The sequence below is a fragment of the Caretta caretta genome, chromosome 9 (genome assembly GCF_965140235.1).
Source record: "Caretta caretta isolate rCarCar2 chromosome 9, rCarCar1.hap1, whole genome shotgun sequence".
In the NCBI taxonomy this organism is placed as follows: domain Eukaryota; kingdom Metazoa; phylum Chordata; order Testudines; family Cheloniidae; genus Caretta; species Caretta caretta.
In genome coordinates, this window is record NC_134214.1 from 80,420,292 (window position 1) to 80,441,847 (window position 21,556).

At 46.1% G+C, this 21,556-nt stretch overlaps 1 protein-coding gene across 2 annotated transcripts; it reads right to left on the reverse strand.

The window, feature by feature from the left end:
• Positions 1 to 772: 772 nt before the first annotated feature.
• LOC125642279 (voltage-gated potassium channel KCNC1) lies at positions 773 to 13,894 on the reverse strand. 2 transcript variants are annotated; one of them, XM_075132469.1, is made up of 4 exons: positions 13,810 to 13,894; positions 8,991 to 9,038; positions 6,515 to 7,066; positions 773 to 4,252 (listed from the first exon to the last, which is right to left on the reverse strand). In XM_075132469.1, the coding sequence occupies exons 3-4, from the start codon at positions 7,004 to 7,006 to the stop codon at positions 3,449 to 3,451; spliced, it is 1,296 nt and encodes a 431-aa protein (XP_074988570.1). In that variant the 5' UTR covers positions 7,007 to 7,066; positions 8,991 to 9,038; positions 13,810 to 13,894; the 3' UTR covers positions 773 to 3,448. The 2 variants fall into 2 exon arrangements, with proteins under 2 accessions (XP_074988570.1, XP_048719282.1); XM_048863325.2 differs by lacking the exon at positions 13,810 to 13,894 and having other exon boundaries at positions 8,991 to 9,075.
• Positions 13,895 to 21,556: the final 7,662 nt, after the last annotated feature.

Genomic DNA, 21,556 nt, shown 5'->3' on the forward strand with positions numbered 1-21,556 from the left:
GGACCATCCCCTGCACTTACATCTGGTCACATAAAGGCTGTATACCAATGGTATAACATCCCCACATGTAGGCAGCTGGCCTGGCTCCCCAGCCCATGAAGGTCTCCGTACGACACCCAGCCTTTTCAGATCCTTCCTTCAGAGCAGTTTTAGTCTTAAACTTAAAACATCAAAACAAAGCTGTTCTTCTACCCACCACAGACTCCAGCTTGCAGAGGCTTTCCCCCCTACCTCTTTTAGTGATGAAAGGAGAAGAGACCACCCTAATCTTCCCTTTCCGTCAATCCCCCTGCTTCAGCACCAATTACAAGAACCCATCTCCCTCCTGCAGATCTCACCACTGAGCTCTCTCAGCCCTTTATAGGGTTCACTGGATGCTTTTCCAGATGGTTTTGATAATCAAAAAGGGCTGACTGGCTCCAGGCCCTTAAAGGGGCAGACTACCTTGTTACACCAAGGCTACTCTAACTAACACTAGCCACATACAGAGGTTCAGATTGCTATAATATTGCCCTGATGGCTCCTCTCTCCCCCTGCCAAGCAGAATTGGGATGCAGGGGAGAATCTGATCTTATATTTTATGTGCCTGAGCTTCTGTTTCTCTCTGGGTGGTTTTTTAATATGTGAAATGTTTTGAAGCATATCCTTTTTTCTTTAGACACAATTAATTCCTTTGTAATTGCATTAATGCAAAAAAAGCAAATAAAGTTTTAATAAAAATAAAGCAGCCTTTAAACTCACGCCCTTTGTAACATAATCACACCGATGAACATACAGAAATAGAAATTTTAATAAAGGTACAGTCTTAATAGGATTTAAATTCACAGATGGAATAGTATAAAAGACATGTTTTTCTTCAACTAAGCAACATAACTTTTGTCCATCTTTGCTGAAATAGCCACAACATCTGATCTTGTTTCTTTACCTCAACAGAAGCATACAGTATTGGATATTATAAAGAAAAAAATTAGGAATAGATGGCATATAAAGATTACAAAATTAGAAATGTAATCTTTCTAGTTTATAACAATATCTATAGGCAGATAAAATGTAATGAACATTATATTTAATACTGTTTTGTTTATGTTTTGTTTCTTGACAGAATAGTGCTGTTTAATTATTTTTATTAAAAGTAGAGCTTTTCTGGTTACATAAAAATCATGAGATACTGAACAGGTATTGATCCAGTTGACATGGGAAGTGAAATCCTGATCCTGTTGAAGTCAATAGAAATTTTCCATTGATTTCAATGAAGCCAGGATTTCATCCAGGGACACTAAAAGATACAGAGGATTTCTCATATAAAACCAGCCCCACCAGTGGACTAGAACAGATTGCTTTTGCAATTTCAAACAAACTCTTTCCATTAGGATATGCAGCCTCTGGCTGCAGTCCAAGGGAATTGCCATTGGAGGGCTCCCTATTGCACACTGAATGCACCACCAACTTATTGGGCCTGATTCTGATCTCCCACTGTTTTTTTCCTACCCCATTGGCAGTGGGGTGTGTGAGGATCAGAATCAGGTCAAGTGAGTTTTAAAAGGAAAAAAATCACTAAAAATATTGACTGTAAGGACTGCAGATTTTAGATCTGTTCACTAGTTCACACTGGCCTCTATGTGCAGGCAAATCAGACAAAACGTACTACATCCCTTGCTTCTTTAATAAAATATAAGAAGACAGGGCAGAATTCCTTAGGGCCAGATTGCTTCCACCCCCCAGTCAAACTCATGGAGGGAAGGTGTTGTTCCATGGGGGAGTTTGACCCTGCCTAGAAGGAGCTGTGTGTCAGCATCCGACTTTGTGGATTCCCTGCCACCTGCGTTTCCACACACAGATCCTGTGCCAATGGACTCCAGTGAAAAAGTACTATAAGGACTTCCTCTAGTTCAGGGGTCTCAAACACATGGCCCGCGGGCTGCATTTTGCTGTGGTCCGCCAAGCTCCCCGTGCCCCCACCCCAGTTATTTCTTGCGGCTGCCAAGCTCCCCTCCCCTGCCGCCCCGGCAGCGTACCTCGTCCCCGGTCCTCTACCTACCTCCAGGCACTTCCCACCACCAAACAGCTGGTTGGCGGCACTTAGCGGTTTCCAGGAGGGAGGGGGGAGGAGCGGGGAGCCGTGTGCTCAGGGGAGGAGGCGGAGAAGAGGCATGGCAGGGGCGGGGATTAGGGGAAGGTATTGGAATAGGGGCAGGGAGGGGGTGGAGTTGGGGTAGGGACTTTGGGGAAGGGTTGGAATGGGGGTGGGGAAGGGGTGGGGAGAGGCGGGGCGGGGCCTCATGGAAGGGGTGGAGTGGGGGTGGGGCCAGGGGCAGCAGGGGGGCAGTGTCAATGATGCAGCCCTCGGGCCGATGTATTAGTCTTCATGTGGCCCTCCTAGTAATTTGAGTTTGAGATCCCTGCTCTAGTTGCAGCTGTCCCAGGTCCTTTCCTAAAGGTGGAAGATTCCCCACCACTGGTAACAGGACTGATGGGAAGATAATGTGCATCCCTACATCTCTTCTCCTCCCAGCCTGCCATAGCCTAATGCAGGCTGCCTCACTGTCCATGCAGTCTTCACCCACTTCCCACACCAGGATTCAGTAAAACCTCTTGGTGGGGTCCAGTGCCATGGAGATAATTGACTCTCCCCATTCCATGCAAGGTGAGATCTCACAGGTGAAAGATCCCACTCTGGGAGCAGATGCTCGGCCCAAGATCTGACCCTTAACCTTAAATGTTAGCTACACATTTCTCTCCATAAAGAGGGCATCTATGAAAATGGAGGTGTGACTGTCCCTGTGAGGCACACAGACCCATATCCTCAGCTGGTGTAAATTATCACAGCTCCTTTGAAGGCAATGGAGCTGCACTGATTTACACCAGCTGATTATCAGGCCCAGAGAGTGTGCAGAAGACTGGTGCAAGGGTGTGCACCTCATACATTTTCCCATTAGGCCCCACTTTGAACTGGCATTACTGGGGTTGAGAGTATTCAGCACATTGCAGATTCTTGGTCTATGCTTCAGTGCAGCCCTTCATCCCCGCTTTCTCTGGGAATCGCTTGTCATAGCTTTGCACAGTGAACAGCATTGTTTTTTCCTGCTGGTGGGGAAAAAAAAAAATCTTGTGTGATGAAACTGTCCAAAGTGAATTTTTTCATCTTGTTCTGACAAAGGATAGGTAAGATTCCAGTGTTAATTGGGTCACACTGAGTGTTACTGTAGTGCTGTTTGATATAGGGATAGGCCATAAAGAGCATTAGCCACTATAATAGAAAGTTATAACTCAGATCTGGGTACCTGACATTGATTTGAAATATACCAACAGGAGCAAGGGGGCAGACTTAATTAATGTGGCATAGACTTTTCATAGGAGTATGTGTTCTTCCCACAATGTGGTGGAAACAAACCACACTGGAATTAATTCTGAAGGGCCCCGAGGCAGCAATGATCTGAAGTCAATGGCATTATTGCTTTTTGCTCATTTTCAGCTTCTGTTTGGTTATGGCAGTGGCATAATAGCCTTTAAACTTGACCAGGAAAATGGGGATTGGAATGATAATAGTTAACATGCCAAATATTGCAGCAAAGGCTGCCATCACCTGGCCAAAGGTGGTGAGAGGGATGATGTCGCCATAGCCCACAGTGGTTAGCGTGATCAGAGCCCACCAGAAGCAAATGATAATGTCTGTGAAGTGCAAATCCCCCCGGTAAGAAGGATGAACACCTAGCAACTCGCCATAGAAAAAGAGAGAACCAAAGAAGAGGGTTTCAAAGGCCAGGATCATCAGCAGGAAGCAGATCTCTTGGATGATGGACTTGAGCGTGTAGGACAGGACTCTCAGGATCAGAGGGGTCTCTATTAGCTTGATTATCTTCAGAAGTTTGAGGAGGTAGACTATGCGGACAAAACCCAGCCAAAGTGCTAGGCTAGGCATTTTCTGAATCTGCTCGGTGGTGAAGAGTTCAATGTAAACTGGGAAGAGGGAGAGAAAATCAGCCACATTCAGAGGATTTCTGAGGAATTTCTTTTTGTCTGGACAGAAGAAAAATCGCATGGAAAACTCAAAAGTGAACCAGAGGACACAGAACAGCTCCAGGTGGAGCAGGTAAGGGGCCTGGTGATAATAAGGCTCATGGATGCTGTGGATCACATCGGAACGGCCGAAAATGGTAAGGTTAGCAGCAAAGTACTCATACTGTGCCTTCGTCTCCTCACAGAATATGATGACGATTCCAATGATGAACAGCAGAGAAATAATAGCCAGGCACTGCAGAGGGACAGAAAAGTCAAATGTAGGATCAGGTCAGTGTGAGAGTATCACAAAACTTCAAAGCCTCACTTCACATCCAGGATTCTCAGCATCAAACATTACCTTCTCCTAGACTAACTTTTACCCAATTTCTGTCTAGGAATTGATTCACATATTGAAGGTTTCTTTTTCTTTTCCATTCTTACCTGTCCAAGGCCAAGAGGGGGGTCTGGGTCAAGGAAAATAATGTGAACTATTAGCATCTGGACTTGTAGAGAAGGGGAGACATCTGACAGCTGGAGCAATATGGACAGATTCACTGAGATTGCCCTAGCACAGGGATCGGCAACCTTTGGGATGCAGCCCGCCAGGGTAAGGCCCCGGCGGGCCAGGCCGGGCTGGTTTACCTGTCGCATCCGCAGGTTCAGCTGATCGTGGCTCCCACTGGCCGCGGTTCGCTGTCCCAGGCCAATGGGGGCTGCGGGAAGCGGGGGCCAGCACATGCCTCAGCCTGTGCTGCTTCCTGCAGCCCCCATTGGCCTGGAGTGGCAAACCATGGCCAGTGAGAGCTGTGACTGGCCGAACCTGAGGCTGCTGCAGGTAAACAAACCGTCCCGGCCCACCAGCGGATTTCCCTGATGGGCCATGTGCCAAAGGTTGCCGATCCCTGCCCTAGCACAAAGTGCTGGCTCAAGTGACTCAGCTGTTCTAGACAGACTGGAAAATGTCCTCTGCCTTCTCCAAACCTGCAGTTGCTGCCCCAAGTGCCTATTCGGAGAGGAGAGGAGAGGAATTAATGAAATGCACTAAATAACTATTTAACTGTACACAGCACAGTAGCAAATGCGCAGTCCTAGCATGAAGAGCAGTGGGGCACAGCAAAGGGCCACAGCCATGGCACAGCACTAGCAGGGAGACATAACAGCATTTTAGTTACAGAAAATAAAATGAGCTGAGAGTTGACACTTTTTTCCCCTGATAGAACAAGCAGAAATCACCTGAGAGTTAATTAAGCCCCCTGGCATAAGTGTTTAGCATTAACTCAACCATTACCTGGTTTAACTTCCATTCCAAGGTTTAGAAAAGCAGGTGACCTGGTAGAACCCAAGGTAAAGAAGAATGTTTGAATTTGAGTCACTCCAGTGAACAGACTCTTAACGGACTTCACAGGCTTCCAAATTACATGCCTTGTATTGTTTAATAACAACAGGTAGATAGTAGGTCTAAAGCTGGTCAAACTCTCCTTTACAAATAACAGATTTACACTGGTGTAAATCAGGAGTAATTTTAATGAAGACAGTGGAGTCAGCTGTAAAACTGGAGTGAGGTCAGAATCAGACCCTATATTAATTGCACATTTATCCTGTTTCTGGTTGGAGAACTTTCATGAACTGATCCTTATTTTCAAAAATATTTGCTGAATGCTTTGGAGGCATAATTTAGAGCCTATGGATCAGTGGTGGGCAACCTGCAGCCCAACAGGGTAAGTTGATTGCGGGCCGCAAGACATGTTGCTGGTGTTGACCGTCCGCAGGCACGGCCCCCTGCAGCTCCCAGTGGCTGCGATTCACCGTTCCTGGCCAATGGGAGCTGTGGGAAGCGGCAGCCAGCACGGCCCGCCGCTTCCCACAGCTCCCACCGCTTCCCACATCTCCCATTGGCCAGGAACGGCAAACTGTGGCCACTGGGAGCTGCGGGGGGCCGTGCCTGCGGACGGTCAATGTCAGCAACGTGTCTCACGGCCTGCATTCAGCATACCCTGATGGGCCGCAGGTTGCCCACCATTGCAGTAGGTTGTTTATGAAATGATCACTTCAATTGTTTATTAATCATGTTGAATAGGGAAGGGGGTCACCTAAGTCACATGGTCTGGTTTCAGCTCCCAAGTGGGATTAGTAAGATTTTATAATATAAAAATAACTCATAGTAAATAGCTCATTTCTAGTATGAATTTTCATTAGTGCTAAAACTCATGAAACCTCTAGGATTCACAAATTGCCCTGGAATACCCAGGCAAATACTTCTGTGTAACTAATAGCAGCATCACCTACTCAAATCAGAGCAAGTTGAACTGCGCACTAAAAATATTGGTGAATCAAGTTGTTATTCTGGGATGTTGTATTTAATTATTCACGTACTGTATCTGTAAGCAGGACTCTGAACCCGTGCACTAGAGCTGCAAGTTCCTAAGCTTTTTCCACTGAGGTTTAAATTCAGCTAACCCCAACAGATTCAGTCTCACGCTGACAAATCTATCTGGTTCTCCACTGGGAGCATTACCTTGGCACTTAAAGAGGAAAAGGGCTTTTCAAAGATAGACCAGATCTTTGGCTGCCATCTGGCCCTCCAGCTGAAATCCCTTCTTTCCACCTGGACTACGAGGCGCTCGTCATCAGTATGTTCGTTCTCATCCCAAACATTAAATTCCTCCAGCTGGCTGTCTTTGTTGGTCAGCTTCAGCCAACAGCAGGGTGCCAGCTGTGCATCACTTATCTCCCAGAAAGCCAGCTCTTCCTCCAAGACTGATCTGCAGGTGTCTGCAGGACAATGGAGGTGTTTGGTCCTGTAATAGCTCAACACATAGCCAAAGAGCTGAGCACTCCTGTCAAAGAAGAATTCTTTGGTGATAGGGTTATAATCGTATAGTGTGCTGGCATGGGGCTCTGTGAGGCTGCACAGCTTGGTCCCTGGGAAGGTCCGGAGGGTACTGCAGTACATCTCATGTCTGATTCCTCCAACATTCAGGATGATCTTCTCTTTTGAGCCATCCATCCTTCAGGTGTCAAGTGGTGAGTTCACGTTCTGATTGGCTTCTGTTAATCTCTAGCAAGCCTACAAGAGGGAGAAAGGGTAAGAATGTAAATTAAAACAAAACCCTCAAGGCTGCAAATCTGAAGCAGGGCAGTTTTCCATGTCAAGTCACACCACTCTGTTAAAGCTCATTTTGTAACTTCCCTGAGCACTGGAATTTCCTAGAGAAAGTGTCCGACTCCTCTCACTACTGACATATTCTATTCAATATAGGCTCTTCTACTGAGCTCATCACTCATCTGAATGCCTTCGAATAATGCACTAAGCAACATGACTGTCTGTCACGTGTTGTTTGTTCTCTCATCTTCTCCCTATGGAAGAAGGATATACTGTGGAGTGTCTTGTTTTTGGTAGAGGTTTTTTAATGTAATATAATTTATTTTTTAATATACATGTTGGCATGTATTTATGTTAGAGAAGGCAAGGTCCCATGTTCCAGAGGAGCAGAGCTTTTGACCACGGTCTTCATCCCAGAGCTTTAGGTGATCTTTTAGACTTCACCTATCCTGCTGGGTGTGGGAGATTTTCTCCTCTCTCCACATTACCTTGATGATCTGGAGTGTCACAAGTGAGATGATATGACTGCATGGCTGTCAACTGGACCATGTTTTCTGGGAGGGGAAGGTAAATGTTCTCTGAGGTTCCCCTTTGTCTCTTCATTCCTCCCCTCTGGACTCATGTTGGGCATAACCATCTGCTCAGCTGTAGGATGCTGTTTCCTCCTGAAGTCTATCAACACGACGCCTGGGTCAGCCTGGAGAGGCTCATGAACAACATGAGGCACTCCCTTCTCCAGGGGCTGAATGTGATGCCTCCATAGCAATCCCAGACCCTGTTGCCCAGGACTCTGTCACTGAGCAGCATGATTCATGTACCGTTACTGATAACCCAGTATCAGCTCCATTCTCCAAAGCTTAAAATATGTTGAGCCCAAATGTGTAGAAGCTGTTTCTCAGTTCTGTATTAATGTCATTACAAGAGAAATTTCATGAGTCAACCTCAGTCTCCTGCACCATACAACATGTGGCCATGACAGAGAACTGGGGCATTTCAGAAAGGACCCATGGATATCATGCACACAGACACCTCTGTCATTTCTGACATACTGCACCGCCTTCTATGGCAGTCCTGGGATATACCTCTCAGTTCTGACCTGTATCACTGCGAGCTGGTCTAGACCTGTCCTCTCTTTCCTTCCCACTCACATATGTGCACCCCACCCATTCATTCCTGTCTGTACTTTATACTATGGTGTGGTCCAGTTGTCACCTTCTTCTGTCTTTGTGGAAAGCACTTGGGCAGAGAAGCACCAGCTCCCTTGTGTGGTACCAAGGAATGGGAGCTCAGCGCCTTTCCACTTGTGACCTACTGGTAATCAAGATTTGAACCTACAGTCCAGAAGTGAAGGGCTTGGACACTATCACAGTATGTTACTAGGCTCCCCATATAGTGCCCTTTCACCAGAAGGCTTGGTAAGAGAAGGCTGGGGCTAGCTCAGAAGTTCACTAGAAGCATAAATTAATTGCTGTTTGGCTGCCACAGTGACTGCCCTCAACACACATGCGCACACACCAAGGGCCTGATCCAGCTTCCAGTGAAGTCAATGGCAAAACTCCTATTGATTTCAATAGGAGCAGGATTGGGCCCACACAGTACATAGATACACACACTGCTTCGTGCTTGCAGCACATAAACTCAAATACTGCAGCGAGGATATGAGTGACACAGCAAGTTAGACTAACCTTCTCAGAGTTCAAAAAACCTGTTACTGGACCTTTGCGAGAGCATTCTCTTTCCTTTTACAAGCAAGTAGCTGTGTAAAAAGCTGATTTTAAATGCCTTTGCTAAATTCTTATTCATCTGCTTAGGATGCTAGATGCCTCTTGCTCAACAGTACAAATCCCAAGTGAGAAATCAACTAAAAAGCTACATTTCAGAGCCTTACCTTGGAGCTATTGCAGTGGCTTTGTGACCAGAGGAGAGGAGAAGAAGCCTAGGAAGAGACAAGTTCAGTGAAAACAGAATGTTCAGTGGCTGGGCTCCAAGCTTAGGCTCAGGGATGCTAGAAAACAAAACCAACCAATCGAACAGAAAAGATGTTGAACCCCCCCCCCAATCCCCTCCAAGTCTGTCCTATCAGCAATCACGTTTCATCCTCTAAGGAATAATACTCAAACATGTCAACAACTGCCAAGCCAGATGTTCTCCTGGCCACATTATTCTTCCCTCTGCCACCCGCTGTGCGTCTTACAGCCTCAAAGAACAGTGGTATTTTGAAAATATGTAATGCTCAAGCTTCCTGGGCCTAATTTAAAATTAGAATGTTGAGCAACAGAAATGCAGGGAAAATTTGTTCCTTTCCTGACTGTTCCTTACTCAAGTTAAATTAAAAAAAGAGCTGTCACCCTCCTTTCATGTAAAGTGCTTTCCATTCATTTCTAGCTGCAGAGGAAATAAACTTTTGCACCTGCAAATTTTTAACTTGTTTTGGTCCCTGATTATATTAGGAAAATTTTAGGTATCTAACTGCTGAGACTGTTAAAAGAAAATTCACTGTTCAAGACAGAGTGTTTGAGATGGTCTTTTAATTACTCCTCAAAGTCCGTTTCCAGATTTTCTCTGTCAGACTACCTGTAATACTATTCAAAGGAATTAGAGACAAAAAGGACTTTTCACGACACCTTTCTCACCCCAGCATTAGGCTATTTCCTAAGAGGGTATGTCTACACTGCAATAAAACGCCCACAGATGGCCTGTGACAGCTGACTTGGGCTCACAGGTCTCAGGTTGTGGGGCTATAAAATTGCCTCACGGAGTCCCAGAACATGAGCTCCAGCCGAGCCCAAATGTCTAGACTGCAATTTTATAGCCCTGCAGCCTGAGCCCCGCAAGCTCGAGTCAGCTGACACAGGCCAGCTGCAGGTGTTTTATTTCAGTGTAGACGTACCCTAAGGCTCCAGTCTAGTTTTAAATTACACAAGCACAGAGGCAGATTCAGACCTCATCAGAGAAAGATCTACCAGATATTCCACCTAAGATTGGTTTGTTTCATTTTAACCCACTACACCTAGTTATGCTCCCTAGGGCTCTGCAATCCCTCTCACTTCTTTCTGAAAAGAGGTATTTGTACTTGGACTTTCCAGGCTGATTAATTGGGCCAGTTTTGGTCCCCCGATATGCACCACTCCTGCAGCTAGAGGCTGTACAGCTGCACTAGCCAGGCAGCTGAGGATTCCCAGGGTGGCGCACAGCCATCACAGATAGCCCCATGCTACGTGCTTCTAAGCGTTCAGCACAGGGACGTAGCTGGTGGAAGGGGGTATGGCAAAGTGTTGCTGTTCCCTGGCTGCCAGAATGGCCCCTTTCTGCTAGTTGTTGTTTTAACTTAAAGCTCTTGGCAATTCCGGGCCCCAGGGCAGAACAGTCACTGGGTGCTCTTCCAGGATGTCCAGGGCTTCCATATGCCTGCCTGGCTGTCTTTGTCGCCGCCGGTACCACCCCGTGTGCGCCTAGGAGCCCTGTGGCCTGTTCGGGTGATTTAAAAAGGCCTGGGGCTCCTGGCTGCTGCCGCTGCTACTGCAGCAGTGGTGGTGGCGGCCAGTGCCCCTGGGCTCTTTTACATCTGCCAGGCCCCTGGACAATTGCCCCCTTTCCTCCCCTCCCCCCCGTCGGCAGGCCTGGCTCTTGGCCTCAGGATCATGGAAGCACTAAGTCACGTTTGTCCACCCCCTCACACTCATGCAGTGAGCGAAGCTCGGCCAGACACAATGGTCAGGACCGTTGTGTGAATACGTTTCCCTCTGCTCCAGATGCCGGGGGAGCGGAGGGGGATGAGTGGCCCCAAGTGAATCATAGATGCTGCTTCACTCCTGTCCCCGTCACAATCACTTCATCACAGACATCAAGTTTGACTCAGTCTTGATTAATCCCTTTTGAGTGTCTATCACCAACCTGTGCCCACTCAAGTGTTCACCTACTGTGACTCTAGTGCCTTTTGCAACATGGAAACCCTGTAGATACCTAGTTCTTTCCCTGGCTCTTGTATAAATATGGGTGTTAGCTGCTCTACAGGCCTCAGGTCTTTCTCCAGTTCCTTCACGGTGTTATGGTCTGGTGTTAGCTGCTCAATTTTCCCATCTATTCTAAGGTCCCACTTAGTTTCATAGTGGATGGAAGAAATTAAGTCCACAGGCATTACAGCACCTCCTACAGTACACTTTCACATGAGCACATTAAAACGTTTGCACTCAAAACGTTTGTTACTGAAGCCTAGAGGTATGTTCCAGATGCGAAAAGCCATTGAAATAATAGGAAACAAAATGATACAAGCTGTTACTGGGCTCTGAATAAGGCCCTTTGATAGCAATACAACAAGAGCCTGTGTTTTCCGATCATGGTTAAACACAGATGGAAAGTGCAAATCCAGTTCCAGAGAACAGGGCCCTTTTCCAAGTTTTCTCTTTGTCTGGTATTTTCCGAGAATTTACTTTCCCTGCATGAAGCACTGCAGGAGCTTGGCAGTGACCTTCAAATCTCTTCCCGCATTTCACTTTTCTTTGGGTAATGAATCTCTTGTTTCATTTTGACCTCGATTTATTCAGGCCCAGGGCCTGGCAGATTTGGGAAAGTTATTACTGAAATAAACTTTGCTGTGTTTTCAAAGACCATATTATAACAAAACAGATTCAGATCCACTAGTAGATGAAATGAAGATAGTGAAAGTGACTAGATCCAGCTGCTAACAACATCTGAGCTATTGTTTCCTGTTTTCCAATACCAGATTCTTTATAGCATTTCTCTGTATTTTCTCTCTGATTTAATAAAAACAGCTTTTGTGTATAACAAACCTTTTAGGATGTTTTTCCCATCTGCTCATACTGAGATATATAGGAAAGACCAAACTATGCTCTCAGTCACACCAGTCTAAATCTGGTGTGGCTTAATTTACTTACTGGAGTTACTCTGCATTTACACTGGTATAAACAGGGAAAAGAAACTGGTCCAAAGTAATTTATCATCTGAAAAAGATAGAATAAACTCCCAAAAAGGTTCTTGAAAGAAAGATAATTTATGAGTTGCTGGTGGAGATGATTAGCAATTTATTAAATACAAATGGTGCCTAAGAATACTAAACAAGTATAAGATATGCTGGGGTCCTGAAAGGCTGACAGGAAACAGAGCCACTGGGGATACAAAGCAGTTCACCGGTTCAACTCCATCTCAAGTCAGTAGCAACTGAGGGACATATTCTCTTCTACCAATCTGGCCACTGTTGATGTTCCATAACCTGCTGGCCTAAGTTAGAACATCCCTCTTAGTCTGCTCTAATGTACACCAGGACTGCTTGAGATGAGGGAGCCATCACTGGCCCCTGACACCTCCTCCAGCCTTCAGCACAGGAAAGAATGTGACCCTGAAAGTCATTTGCCTGTTTGAAATGAGTTAGGGGTCAGACATATCCATCCAGTTCCTAAGCAACAGGTGTCTGCATCATAGAAACAACAATCACAACTGGCAATAACTGATTTCCTTGTTCTCAGTAGAGAAGGTAAGGAGCAAAACAGCCAGAGACTGAACTCCCTACTCACCCCTAGAAGCAGTCCTTCCTCACCAAGGAAGAGGCACATTGCTAGAGGGAGCTTGCACAACTGATGCTTATACTGTTCCTCTTCTGAGGATAAAGAGGGAGACTGGAGTCTCTGGGGCTTTCAAACTAGCACTTTTCACCAGAGCTTAATTCACTTAAAAGAATAAAAGAGAAACAGATGAGAAATTCTAAGTGCTTTAGAACATGGTGACCTAACTCTGCTTTGTAGTGAGGAGAAGAAAGAGAGAGAGATGGCCTCAATCATTGCTGCCAGAGAGTGATGTAATTGTTAGGACAACAGGCAGGACTAGGTTTATTGGTGTTAGGATATGAACCATCTGCAGAACACACAACAACTGAAGTCTTCATTTCCAGAAGTGACACCCTTTGTGGGGCACACATTCCAGAGTCAGAGCTCAAGCCACATCCTCTCTCCTGAATATGGGGATTTATCCCTCCTGAATATAAGTCGTAGGGACACTGTAGGCACAGGAAAAACTCATCCCTATGCCTAGATCTCTTTCAGGATCTTCCCTCAGGGCAGTTTTAGTCTTGAAACATAAAATATAAGCAAAACATCATTCTTTCCTCCTCAGGGCTGAAAGGAGAACATACCCTTCTCGTCCAGTTCCTGCTTCGGAACCTACTGCAGAAACCCATCTCCCTCCAGTTGAACTCTCTCAGCCCTTTATAGGGATCACTGGACCCCTTCCTAGCTGGGTCTGACACTCAAACGGGGCTGGCTGGTGGCCCTAGGCCCTTAAAGGGGCAGACCATCCTGTTACACATGCATAGTGCATATATCATCTGCCAAGCACTAGCAAACAAACCGATCTTCAAAGGTGAGTATTAAGATGACTTGAAAAGTAACTGAAAGATGGCAACAGTAAAGCTGTTTCCTCTTTTGAATACATTGTGCACTCCATACTGCCTCATAATAGTCCAGCTAGAAGCTTAGCCAGCCCAATTCTTAGGTTGTGTGTGTTCTTGATAAGACCAAATGGAGCAATCCCTATGGTTCTTGGTATATGGAATTAGAAAGGTCCTATGAAGGAGAAAGGGGATTACGCTATATTATCTACACCCTAAAGCCTGAAAGTGAGTTTGAGCTATAGTACACTTCATGCTACCAACCCTCAAATCACTGTTCAATACTAAGATGACAAGAATCACTTACAAGGCACTTCCAGATACACTGCAAATCATAGTCCCAGATGATGCTGTGGAGCATTTGTCTCCGCTGAATTCACTGTAGAAAGTTGATGCTCTGGAAGAGGGTGAATTTCCACTGCTGTCTGCAAGACAAGATGAAACGGGCATGGTTTCCACAATGAGAGAGAAATGGTATTTGAGGATATCAAACTGTTAACTAGTGATCAAAATGCAATTAACATGAATAACTGTAAGGTGTCAAGAATCATCCCGTTTCCACCATTTTCTCTCATTCAAACTTGAGGAAGTAGGTTTTGGAGGCCATACGGGTTCCTCTTATTCTACAATATATTTAAACTTCACCCATTTTTAAAATGGGAAAAGAAACCAAAACAGGGAGAGGTGAACTGATATGCTTGCATCAGAGCTGTGATTAGAATTCAGGACTTCCTGGTCTCTAACTCCAGGCATGACTCACTAGACCACAGACACTTGGAAGTATTCTATTACTATGTACAAAATTGCGCTCAAGATAAAAATTACAGATAAATGAGCCTAGCTGAACTAAAGCACATGGATGAAATACAGTGATAAGGACACTTCTATGTATTCAGCAAAACAGAAATATATTCTCCATCCACTTGATCTCTTATGCCTGGTCTGCACTGCAAAGTTTTGTTGGCTGAAGTTGCATTTTGTCACTGCAGGTTTGCATACATCCTCACCCAAAATTGGTTCAGTTGGTGAAACCCCGAATTACACAAGTCCATAACCAACATACTTCTGCTTGCAAAATATCACCATGGACAATGTTACCTATTTTGGTAAAAAACAGTCCATCAGCAACAGTCTCACTATGCCCTACTTCCCTCAACAGTGACCACTCTAGTCACTGTTTTGAACACCACTGCCCAGGGGGCACTGTGACCAGAAGCCCACCCCTCCCCCTCTTTAAAATCCCCAGCATATTTTGGAAATGCCTCTTTTCCTGGGAGCCCTCGTGTGCGAACACACCTGTAAGTGTCACTGAATATCCCATTAGAGCAGTGTTTCTCAACTTTTGTACTGGTGACCCCTTGAATATAGCAAACCTCTAAATGCAATCTCCCCACCCCCCTTATAAATTAAAAACACTTTTAAATGTATTTAATACCATCATTAATGCTGGAGGCAAAGCGGGGTTTGGGGTGACAGCTCATGACCCCCCATGTAATAACCTCGTGACCCCCTGAGGGGTCCCAAGCCCCCAGTTTGAGAATCCCTGCATTAGAGTAAATAGGAATGCCGAGTTTAAATTCCCCCACTGTTCATATTTTGCATACCTCTGTCATGTCATCTCAGGTGGGACTTCCAACAGCGCATAAGTGAATGAGGCACCTAATTCCCATTGAAATTCAATAGAAGTCAATGGGGTACGTAATCCACTTAGGTGTTTTTTAATATCACACTCCTCTCCAAAGTAAATAATCCCAGTCTCTTCAGTCTTTCTTCATATAGAAGTCTCTATATGCCTCCAATAATTTGTCTTCATTCTCTAAACTCCTTCTACAGAGCCAGAGGTTTGAAGTCTGGCTAGGGTATTGTTGTGCTTCACAGCATCCAGTTGTATGGGAGTGTACAATAAACATATCGTCAGCTGGATGTCTCTGCTAAAGTGATCAGCAGGAACCAGCAGGATCCAGAGTTAACAATTTATTGAGATGAAAAGAGCCACTCACACCGTTCAGAGCTATTCTTTCAGGCTGACTGCAGACTCAGGCAGACTGTACTGCATTTACACTTGGATCACATGGGGGTGATTTTTTTCACACTTATAGGGGCTAGCGATTTACCTTTTAAACTAATATTCTTCTGTGCAGTTCCATAATGATGGATGCATTTTGCAGCCAACTTCTCAGCCACGGAATAAGTGGAGCACTCTAGGGATGGAGTAGATGAACTCTTGTAGGACTTTTCCATCTCTAACGTCTCTGATTCTATAAGCAGCAGCCATGACCCATCTAGTGAGGGGGATAAATCATGTTGACAGCCTCATATCATGGTGGTGTATAAATTAAGTCTGCTAGGGACCTCACTAGATAATATGTCCGCAGCATATGAAATACCAGTGAAAGGATTTTTATAAAACCAGTAATTGCGAGGCATCAGTGTCCCACTCTCAAGGCATGTTTCACCAGTAAAGTTTATTTCAATATTGTAATGTTTATTGTGTGATACAATGCAGGAGAACTTTGTGGAGTGGAGTTTCTCCAGCACCAGAACTAGCTGTCTCGTCCAGTTTCCAGGGACAATTTATTTAGATTAAGCTAAATTCATTCAGTCTCTCTACAGAAGAGGTTGTTATTTTTCTAATAATCCAAATGGGAAAGGGTGGCCATACTGAAGGGAATAACTCCCTTTGTTGTACCTGGCCAGGATTTTCACTGCATATACCCTATTTCAGTTCATACCATTTTAACTGACTGATTTCTATAAATTATTTCCCTTGTAGGGTTGTGTTGCTGCTAAATTCCTTCAGCTCCATGAGAACCATCAGATACGTGACAAGAGGCTGTGAGGCCCATTCCAGAAGCAATACCATAAAAAAGACCATGCCTGACATGTATGTATGTATGGGCCCTGATGGCCAATCTCTCTCCTACTGTCTAATGCACACAGAATTTCTTTGTTCTGCTCCCTGATCTCCTTCCAGAAAACTCTTTGTTACCAAACTCCTCACCAAACCACATGAATGTCTTGCTGGCCCTTCCAAGTCCCTACCTGATCCACCCCACTCACTCTGCTCTGCTAAGAGGTCAGTCTCTCTATCCCAATCTGTGCACAACCCCCTCTTGGCCTTTCTCTTGAGCCACCATAGGATCAGTCTGCCATATTATCATCATGTTCAAACATAATGTCAATAATAATGCAGAAACGGCAGAAGTATTAAGCACTTACTACATGGAAACAAATATTTGATAATGGACTGGCCAATGTAGCAGCTAAAGGTATAACAAGATCCCGTGGGTGGAAGCCGAAGCTAGACAGATTCACGCTGGAAAGGTGGTGTACATTTTTCACAGTGAGGGTAATTAACCGTTCGGAAAATTTACCCATGTACATTTTTTTGTGGTAGATTCTCCGTCACTGGCAATTTATAAATCAAGATTGGATGTTTAAATTACCAAAAATAAATAAATAAATAAAAATTACACTAGTTCAAAGAGGAATTATTTTGGGGATTTCTATGGCCTGTCTTATACAGGAATTTAGTCCAGAGGATCACAATAATTTCTTCTGGCCTTGGAATCTATGAAAATGGGTAATATCCATTGCATTGGTTGATTTAGGGTTGAACCTTTTAACACCAGGTTTCAACCCTGAATTCAAATTGAGAATTAATCCCAATTTCTATGTTAATGACACGCTCTACTCTGTGCTCCTGAAAAAAAATCCAATATTCCATATTTAGTCCAGGGAGCTTTGCAGCATCTTTCCACTCCAAGTGAGCATGATCAGCCAAACATCTAAGTGAGATCAATTGCCCCCCACGGTTACCCCAGAAAACAGAATGTAGGTACTCCCCAGCCCCTGAGTAGCTACCTAGTGTCCTCTCCCAGGTTTACCAAAGGCTCCCTCAAACCCAATCTGTTCTCATCAGGTATGGGTCTCCAGCGTGCCCAAGAAAATACTAGAGGATACAGGCCTCTGATGAATGATTGACACAAGTATCTTTTCCAAAACAAAGCACCCTTTCTTGGTGCAAACACAAATTCCTAATACAATAACAAGCTAAGAATTCCCTTACTGATGTTATAAAACACAAATCCTTAATAACAAGCTAAAGAGCACCCAAACTGCAATAACACACAGTTAAGGTGGCTGTTCATTGCTTCTGTCCTTGAAGCTTCAATATTCTTAGTAAACAATGCAGCATGGTAGTTCAGCAGACCTGGAGTTTACTAATAAAGGAAGACCACAAACAGGGTTCAGTGGTGAAGGCACTTGGCCAGATTTATTGTCAATGAAGCATGGTCCTACCTCCCTGGATCAATGTCTACAGTTACACTAACCTATGTCTGCTCATTACAATGGACTTAGCTCAGTCAGCGGCGGGACTTTCCTTAGCCCCCCTCAGCTGGACAAAAGGGTTAAGGCGAAGTACCCTGACACTTATAGGCTGAAGCAAACAACAGGAAAACACAATTTAAACACCCTCTTACATATTTCATGACATGTTACCTCCCCTTGTTCCTGATATCTTGGACAAAACATCCCTATTCATTATTTTGTCAAACCATCTTATCTTGTATTAGATTGGAATGTATCTGTACTAGCTAAAATATATTTATGTAAATATCTAATAAACTAGCAACAACTGTGCCAAGTTCATGTACTGGACAATGAACTTATAAGCATCTACTTTGCTACATGGCCTGACTTTGGTTCATAGCCTCTGGTTCAGGCTTCAAATCGTGCACCAGGCGTAGTGCTTCAGACTCTATCTACTACATTCCCCTGCTTTTTGTCTTTTTATGGGGAGGATGTTTACCCATCATCACAGAAAAGCACAATGCATGGACTGAAAATGACCCAGTGAGCTACACACGGTTTCTTGGTCCTTTTGCTTTACCCATCCATACATTCATGTCCATAGGCGTGCGCACGGGGTGTGCCCAGGCACATCCTAATGCCTTGAGCTCCGGCTGGGAAGGCTGCTCCTCCCCTGCTGGAGGCTCGGGGTGGGGGAGGAGGAAGAGGAGGAGGCTGCAGCAGTTGCAGGCAGTTACATCGCTGCTGCGCTGCTGGCCCCAGCGGCGCGCGGTGAGTGGAATCGGCCCGGGGCCCAGCCCCCCCAATATTTGGGGCCAGGTGTCCTTCCCTGGCTCCACCTGCCCCACCCAGCCCCCTGTTGCTGCCCCCACACACCTCTAGAGCACAGTGTCCCTGCATCTGCCACAGGGTCCTAGTGCCCCCCATCTCCACTGCCAGGGCACTGACTGAGCCTGCCCTTCCACCTCAGACCCTTCCCTTTTCTGGAGGGACCCTCCACCTCCACCCCCCGCCCGCAGTCACCGCTCCTGCCCCATGCAGGACAAGGAGGCAGCCCCATCCCTCACCTCCAGTGAGGCTACAGTCAGGGGCAACAGCAGGGGAGGAGGCGCATGCAGCACCCCCCCGGCACTCACCACGGGGGAGGCGAGGGAGATTCCTGGACCTGAGAGGGGCCCTAGGAGCACATGCAGTGACAGTGGTGGGGGTGAGTGTGCTGCTGGGGGGGGGGCAAGAAAGGGGGGCTCCTCCCCCAGAGTTTGCTGGTGCCGGCAGGGAAAGGGCTGGGCGGAGTCCTCCTCTCTGGCCCCTGTCCTGGAGCAGCCTGCCTGCACCCCAAACTCATCCCCAGCCCTGCCCCACCCCAGAGCCCACACCCCCAGCCACAGCTTTCACCCCCCACACCCTCAACCCTCTACCCTAGCCCTGAGCCCCTCCAACACCCAAACCCCTCATCTCCAGCCCCAGCCAGAGACCTCATCCCCCGCACCCTAACCCTCTGCCCCAGCCCTGAGCCTCTCTAACACCCCACCCCATCATCCCCAGACAGAGCCCTCACCCCCTACACCCCTACTCTTGCCCTGAGCCCCTCCCAAACCCCTCATCTGCAGCCACACCCCACAGCCCTCACCCCTCACCTCTGCACCCCCTCCCATCCCCAAACTCCCTCCCAGAGCCTGCACCCCAATCCCCTGCCCCAGCCTAGGGCCTGCACTCCAGACCTCCCCCACCCAAACTCCCTCCCAGAGCCTTGGGCAGGTGGGGGGCGGAGTTTGTTGGGGTGGAGTTTGGGTAGGGGCAGGTTCTGGGCACCACCAAAATTTCTACAAACCTGCCACCCCTGGTGACGGGGTCCCCCCTGCCCACCCTCGCAGGGTGTATTTGTTGCCTGTACAAACTTCCCCAGCAGCTGCACAAAGTTGTAATTGCGTCACACAGCGAACCCCACGCTGCTACCGTGACCTCCCATGGCCGCCCTCCCACCCGGGCCTGCACAGCCAATCGCCACCTCCCCAGCACTACACGTGACCTTTGTTGACTTACGTCCGTCATAGCACACTTCCACCGCTGGGCTCCAGCTTGTTTGGCGTTCTTTGCGCCCGCCCCGTAAGTGCCATCGTGTCATTGGTCAAGGGGATGTCCAGGGGGTGTGTCATAACCATACAGCTAAGGGTAGCCTAGAATTCCTCCTTACCTGCAAGGGGTTAAGAAGCTCAAATAACCTGGTTGGCACCTGACCAAAGGGACTAATGGGGAAAGAAGATACTTTCAAATCTTGGGGGGAGGGGGAGGCTGTGTGGTGTATTCTCTGGGGAAAGCAGAGAAGCATCAGGTCAAAAAAACTCCTTCTCTTATAAACCATCCTGTACAAGTCTCTGATATTACAAAAAGAGTAAGTAAATAAGGCAAGGCGCGATAGATTACCTTTTGTTTTCAACTTGTGAATTTTCCCTTTGCTAGAAGGAGGTTTATCCCGGTTTTTTGTAACTTTAAAGTTTTGCCTAGAGGGGAATCCTCTGTGTTTTGAATATGAGTACCCTGTAAAGTATTTACCACCCTGTTTTTACAGAGGTGATTATTTTACCCTTTCTTTAAATAAAATCCTTCTTTTAAGAACCTGACTGATTTTTCCATTGTTCCAAGACCCAGAGGTTTGGGTCTTTGATCATTTTGTAACCAATTGGTTAGGATATTATTCTCAAGCCTCCCCAGGAAAGGGGGTGTAAGGGCTTGGGGTGATTGCTGGAGGAAGAGGAACTCCAAGTGATCCTTTTCCCTGGTTCTTTGTTAAAATCAGTTTGTGGTGGCAGCGTTACTTAAGCCCAAGGTACAAGGGAGAATTTGTGCCTGGGGAGTTTTTAACCTAAGCTGGTAGAATAAGCTTAGGGGTCTTTCATGCGGGTCCCCACGTCTGTACCCTAGAGTTCAGAGTGGGGAGGGAACCCTGACAGGGTGGGATTTGGTGAGCACTCTGTTCTGAGTGGCGGTGTGGTAAGGGGCCCAGGCCAGACTGGGGGGGTTGGATACGGGCCAGAGGGTCTCGGGGGCAGTCAGGGGACGGGGAATGGGGGCGTTGGATAGGGCGCAGGAGTTTATTTATACAAGTGGTAAGTTACATACTGCAGTGCTACACTGAGTTGGTCAGAGTCAAATGCAGTGGGGGTGGATGCAGGGTAGATTACAGCACCAAAACTAAACAGAAACCTTCTCCCTTTATGTACATTACACATCTCATTGCCTTTACTATACATCCACTGACTGATTCTGCTCGCTCTTTACCTCATCTCTACATTCTTTGTCCCTTATTATCTATTTCATAGTAAATAGTTCTCTGTTTTCCCTCTTATCTTAGTTGGCCTTGACATTCTGTCTTCTTGGCCTACTGACCTATTTACTTATCTTAATTTAGCACATTCTGTTTTCAACCTATTACTTTATTTTCTTCCCTGACCCTAGCTTCCAAAAAATTAGGTCTCCCTCCAGGTGTTAATTACTCATTTTGGGCCAGGCATTAGCTACATTCCTCTGCTTCTGTCATTCTTTTTCTATCAGCATTTGTTTCATTTGCGTTATATTCCTGTCTTTCTGTGCTTTCTTTTTCAAGTTTATTACCCAGCTGCACATTTCCAAGACCACAGTGGTGGTAATCATTTGAACCACCATTAATATTAGGCTTAAAGTACGAAGCAGGGGTGCAAGCAATATCATCCCCAATTGCTTGTTACTCAGCAATTAGTTGG